The following is a 6734-nucleotide window of genomic DNA, read 5'->3' on the forward strand; positions in this document are numbered from 1 at the left end:
TATCACCACACCAACGGATCTGTTTAAGACGAAGTTGGCAGGTGCTGGTCAACTGTATTTCAAACTATCTAAATTCGCAGCGCTCCTCCTTCCCTCTTTGTTTGCTTTCCTTTTTTTTTCTTTTTTTTTTTCCTCTCTCTCTCTCCCCTTTCTTGCGCCCTTCTTAACGGCGGTGAAACATGTAATGTTTTAACGCATACCATTCAATTTGGAATAAAATCCAAATAATACCAATTTTATACACCCATTATATTCAACATAATCACATTGAAACACTGGTTCTCATTAGTTGAACCTGACCAGTATAAGATTGGTGACCATTTGGAAATACAAGACGTCAACACCTATACCTGCAAGAACTGCAAAAACCTAACATTTTCATATCCCCTGACCGAAATATACAAATGAGTTGGGATTGCTTGTAGATTTATTCCCGAGAAATTTCCTCCCTTGAAGGAAGCCGATTCAATCTGCCCTAGGGTGAATATGACTTTATTCAGACATACCTATCGCTACAAATCTATGTACAACATATATTGTTTGTGTTTGGATTATTGTCACGATCTGCGTAATATGTCATTAAGGCTGATGAGCTGAAATATGACATCATCACTGAGGTTCTAGCAAGCAAGATCTGTCGATTAGTCAGACTGTTGTGAGTGAATCAAAGAATTTTACAAAAAGCATTAGAAAACTAAAAAATTGCATAAAAAAAAGAGAAAAATAAGAAATATAAGGAGTTGTACTGAAACTTATTCAACATAAAAAAAAAAAACGGAAAAGTTTTGAGTTCATGCGTTATATTGTTTGTGTTTGGACTGTTGTCACGATCAATATTGATATTTCTATTTTTGCTATATGGATGTGCACTCTATCGTTGCATTCACTTATGGTGATATTTTTTCTGTATTTGAATGATTGTTGTTGATTATTTGTGTTTACTGATGGTTCTTGGATATTTAAATATACACCAGCATTATATTTAATAATGGGGAAGGAAACAATGAAAAATATATCTGAACAAGAAGGTTTGAAACATTAACCGAAATGTATTATAAATATGATAAAGGGACAGGGTTTACGATAAATTGTAAAAAAACAATTGCTTGTAATGTGAAAGATCGGACAATGGACATTGACAAACTAGATTGATCAAATAATTACGAAACTAGCCAAGTAATTAAAATTAGAAATTTATTGAAATTCACAACAAAAGAAAAAATAATTAAAAATAACACGATACATTTTAGATTCATTCAAGTACTTTGATAAAATAAGCTTTTGGTGTACAAAAACGTCAGATATTACACTTTTAAACTTTGTGAGTATCAGGAAAAATTGACATAATTTTGTAGAGACTATTCCTCACACACACACACATATATATATATATATATATATATATATATATATATCTGTGTGATAACTTAAAAACCACTCAATCTTGAGAGGTAAAACTAGTGTCACTCAAAGATTTATAATTATAATAAATTTGAAAACAATAATTATAATAAATTTGAAAAAAAGATAATTGTAATTTATTTGAAAAAATATAATTGTAATTTTTTGATAAAATATATAATTGTAATTAATTAGAAGAAATAAAAAAATTTGCCTAAAAAAAATTTGTTGATTTAACATGCAAACAAAAAATTACATTTTGTTTTGAAAATCATTTTATGTTTTCACTTTCTACAGGATTTGGTACTGTTTACCTGGGTTTGGAAGCCGCAGCAAAACATCTGGGTCGGGGACTGACTGAAGAAACTGTACATATTGTAAACTACAAGTAAGTTCAAAATACAAGTAAAAATTCTGTAACAAATTTTACATTTACACATCAAATATTTCAATTCTTTCCCTTTTTTTTTACAATTTCTCTGGTTTTCCACTTTCTATTATATTTACTACTTGTAAAAATTATTGTAACCCTTTGCTTTAATAATGTATTTATTTGCTTGATAGTCATTGTTAGCATTTCTCTAAGTGGATTATTTTACCTCTTTTTGATTTTACTGTTGTTTTTTTCGGTTTTTTTTTAGCGTTTTGATCTCGAATAAGTCATATTTCCACTTGGATGTAAAGGGCTACTTTTTGGAATCGTGTTTGGCAGGGAACTGGGGGAAGTTAAACAGCGCGATGTCTGTTCACTTTATATTTAAGCTTCTGCATATTAGTACACTCAGGGAAGTAAGAAACAGGGAGGGAATTCCGAAGTCCAGTAGTCCGAAGGAAGAAACTATTAGAGTAGAAGACTTTTTTTCTTTTTTTTTTCTTTTTTACACAGTGATCACCACTTATCAAGGCCCGGAAGCCACTCAGGTATAAGGGTTATTGCAAGTACATTACGTTAGTGTGGAGATTTGATGAAGTGTTTACTTAAGGGGGCGGTTCATTAGGAATTTGTTAACGTTGGACTTGAACACATCCAAGTTGTAGTCCGGTGGGAAGCAGGCAGACGGAACAGAGTTCCACAGGCGTGCAGTTCTAAGAAAGAAGCTTTGTTCATGGAATCCGCGTTTTGATTTAGGCACAGATATAGAGTTGGGGAAATTTTTCACAGTGGATTCAGCTAGACGGGTGTTTTTCGTGAAAGATTGGCGGGGGGGGCAGCCAGAGATTGGAGTTCAGACGAGCACCTGCCATGGAAATAACGATAAAACAAGGATAGGCTCGCAACGTCTCTTCTGTGGGAGAGAGGTTGCAGGGTAGAGAAAAGGGTATCTCCCACTAAGCACTTTCCGGCATCTAGAGACCTCAACAGTGAAGGAGTGGAATTTTGCTGCTTGTTGGGTTAGTCGGGAGTATGTATGTCGAAGGGGCACAAGTGCTGTGAGTTCATCAGAACATATTCCATTAAAGTACTTGTAAAGCAGGTTCAGGGATGCAACATTGCGAGGATGGGATAGGGGCTGGAGCTTAGCTGACTGTGTGGGATCTATTAGATTGGAGACCCTTTTTTTGGAGCCTGTTTAAGAGTGAAAGAAAAGTGACAGATGCTCCAGCCCAGAAGTGGCAATAATGCTCCATGCATGTTTTTTTTTAAAAGATATCGGATGCTCTTGGTGTTACTTTTCTTGGGAACCAATCTTCCTTGCAGCAGCTTTGGCAACCTCTTCAATATATTTGTTCCAATTCATATTGCCTGTGTGCCTGAAGAGTTTAAAAGACATGCTTTCAAGTAGGATATTATTAGTTATGGCAATTGGTGATAGAGAAGTTTTTTTTGTAGTTATTAAAGGAAAGAAGCTTAGTCTTAGTAGCATGAAATGCTACCATCCATTTGTAGGCTCGTGTCGCTACCAACTAGAGGTCGTTTTCAAGTGCTTCTGCCATTGCCTTGGCTATGTGTACATTCATTTTACTCTCATGTCTATTATAGAATGTTGTTTCATCAAGAGCTATACACATCTGAGACACAAGTATAATATCTTGCTTTTCTCACGTTATTGTTGATCATGTTCAAGTTTTCGATTTGGTGTCTAATTAACGTCAAAGGTGTGAGTTCCATATAGAAATGTTGATTTAATTCGAATAAAATAAAATACGCATCGAGTGCACTTGAAATCCAAATCACAACGTAATGTGAGGAAAATAAACAAATATTTTACTTGTTTGAAATTTATAACATAAATATATTTCGGAGCTAGACTCCATCTTCAGTGTGTTGTTTTCTTTTCTTTTTTGCCATGTTGTAAAGTCTGTTTGTTTTTTTTTTCTGCATAATGAAACAGATCTCTAAAATTTTAACATGTTGGAGAAGCTGCTTTGCATGAAAAATAAATATTTGGATCTTGGAATGTAACTATACTGTTATTTTTTATATATATATATATATATATATATATATATATATATATGACGACTTCATTTAATCGTATAAATTAGCACACACAAAGGAACGGGTGAACCGGAGGTCAATTGTGCCTGCTGCTCATTGGCTGATTAGGAAAGGTGCGGTGGAAACTAGAAAGCTGATTGGCTAACTAAAAACTCAATAAATGGTGCGTATATAAAAACGCGAGACAATCACAAAATTCTTGCATAAGCCTGATGGGATCCTAGCATGGATGAAATGCGGAATATTATGTGTAGCTTAATTGCTATACATATTTTATAACTTACTATGTGTGCAAATCTCTCAAGAGCTCTTTCGGCTATCATCTCTTCAGGAAAAAATCGATAGCATACAAAATAATATTATTAGTAAAATTAAAGAGCGCTATGGGGGAGTTTGGATGTGCCAAAATTTAAAAAAAGAAAAAAAAAAAGATTAAAAGAAAAATTTAATCTGTAAATATGGCGTTTAAAAGCAGCTAAAACTAGGCACAACGAGGGAGAAGGGGAGAAAAAGAAAGGGGAGAAAAGGAGTTAAAGTTACCCAAAGAGAAATAATGCTTTTGTTGTCTCCTTTTGCCGGCATAAAGAAGGTTTTTTAACCGCAATTTATATATATATATATATAAGCTTAATGGAAGAGAATCATTTTTAAGTGATTAATGGGAATTCATAGGTATTACAACATAAATCTCACAAGTTTAAATTATGAGTTATCTCCCGTTGTTCCTTGACTTTTGTATTTAAAATGCCGGGCAAGACAGCCACTCTTCGGATACTCATAAAATTTGATTTTCTTATTTAAAAATAAAACTACTTGATCAATTTATGTGATTTTTGAAATATGATGTTTTTTTCACGTGCACATACAGCATACAGTTTTTTTAATTAATTTTAGTTTTTAATATTGGTGGAATTCTATGACTAATTTATTTTAATTTGGTAAATGTTTAATTTTTTTTCTACTTTCTCATTCAGGTACGGTAGTCAGGCAGCGAAAGCAACTGAGAACACCTTGTATTCAGTCGGAAATGTAGCAATGACTGCGAATAACGTGGGCAACTTTGGCGCTAAGGCTGTTGCCAAAAAGGCTGTCAAAGAAACTGGCAAGGCTTTGATCTTTCAGCACGAACAAAATATCACAGAAAACCGAAGGAGGGTAACTGAAAATCCAGATGTACCGTCGATAGAAAAAACCAAGTCCATTACTAAGCCGCACTAAGAATTATGTCCAAGATTTTTTTCAAGGGCAGCTAAAGATTCTGCAAAATTTAGAGTTTTTTTTTTTTTACGTCATCAAAATTCCCACTTAATTGGTTTATGTTCAGAATAAGAACGAAAATTGGGAGTCGCTAGATTGAATTTCGATTAAAAAAAAGTTATCTATTGAATTGTCATATCGCAATTAGTAACATATTACTACGTTATTACATAAAACATGCACTTTCACAATTTCATGATCCATTGATCTGCCATTATTATTTTGAAACGTCACTAAAACAAGGGAAGTAACTCAGTTTGGAATTCTGTTTATTATTTTAGCATAACTTTCAATTAATTTCCAAAACTATTTTCATTAATAATTAATTTTCTACTTTATCATTTTTCGTAATTTTTGGATATTTTACTAATTTCGACATGACAATTAAGTAGATGGCATTGCTTTTAATTGAAGTTAAATATTTCAAGTTCTTATTTTAAGCAAGCGTTATAAGTTCTTTCTTGAATAATTTGAACTAATTTTACTTTCAAAACTGTCGGAAATTACTTAAATAAATATAGGTGTTTAATTTTTAGTAGGGAGTTTGCTGTACAAGTGTAAATTAAGAATGGATTTTTAGCAAGAACCAAAACCATGTTACCCAAAATTATTATTTTACTCAAGATGAGAAGCGTGTTTGTTTTCATGCTTCCCTTAACCCTGTAAATAAAAGGACAGCTGACTTTGTTGTTGCTAAAATCTGTCAAATTAAATTTGTATCGGCAATTGCACCCCACGCCTAAAATTTAAACTTAGAATTTTATTTTTATATTACTTAGATTAATCGGACAATTGTTTTCATCTGTTAAAATGGGCCAATATTCTTTGAGATATGTTATTGACATTATTAGCTAGTATGGATTGAGCCACACATGGGCTATGTTGATTGTCGGCTGAATGCAAGCTTCTTTTTTTGTTGTTTAACTCTTTGGTTGCTCCTGCCAATTTGGTGGCTAAAAGTTTTGAATTCTGTTACTTACCCTGAAAATGCTTTAAGATACGAAAATAAAATTAAATATTCCAATTTTACTTCTAGGAAACTGAAATATCTGCACAAGATTTCGGCTTATATAACCCTCGACCTTCGTCAAGTTAAAAACAATCGCCATGTTTTGGCAGGAAAAAAATTTTTTTTTTTTTTCATCTATCAGGCATAACATATCAAAAACGTTTTTAAAAAATATGTATTTGGTTAAAAAAAAAAAAAAAAAAAGACATAACACGATTAACCATACTGAAACCAGTAACCTCTTATTTATTTTTTTTAGACCCTTTTTTTGCTTTGTTGGCTATTCTAGAAAATTAGTGAAAATTCTTGCCAAGTTCTATGCAGGAATCTTAAAACTTTTGCTTTCAAACATGGTTTCATATTGTGTTTTTTTTTATGAAGGTTTTAGTCTACTATAGCTCAGAGGTGTTCGAAAGGATTCATATCTTGCGACAGAATTTTTTTTTTGTCATCTTATTTAGATTCAACCTATTTATGTAATAAGAATCTTATCTTTTATCAGTTATAACATCAAAAATTAAAAAAACAAAAAACGTCTAGTTAAAAAAAAATGGATAGCACGTGATTAACTATACTGAAACCAGTAGCCTCCTAGTTTCGTAAATATTATGTTTCTAAGAATTTACA

At 32.4% G+C, this 6734-nt stretch overlaps 1 protein-coding gene across 2 annotated transcripts in view; it reads left to right on the forward strand.

Moving 5' to 3' along the window:
- Window positions 1-6479, forward strand: part of LOC145259308 (spartin-like) — a 57969-nt gene extending 51490 nt beyond the window's left edge. For both annotated transcript variants that reach the window (XM_080117192.1, XM_080117193.1), the window contains 2 exons: window positions 1699-1789; window positions 4816-6479. In XM_080117192.1, the coding sequence (XP_079973318.1) occupies window positions 1699-1789; window positions 4816-5059 (335 nt within the window). In that variant the 3' untranslated portion in view covers window positions 5060-6479. The remainder of the gene's footprint in view (window positions 1-1698; window positions 1790-4815) is intronic.
- The last annotated feature ends 255 nt before the right edge of the window (window positions 6480-6734 follow it).

The sequence above is a fragment of the Euprymna scolopes genome, chromosome 34 (assembly GCF_053919585.1).
Source record: "Euprymna scolopes isolate OS-2025 chromosome 34, ASM5391958v1, whole genome shotgun sequence".
Lineage (NCBI taxonomy): Eukaryota > Metazoa > Mollusca > Cephalopoda > Sepiida > Sepiolidae > Euprymna > Euprymna scolopes.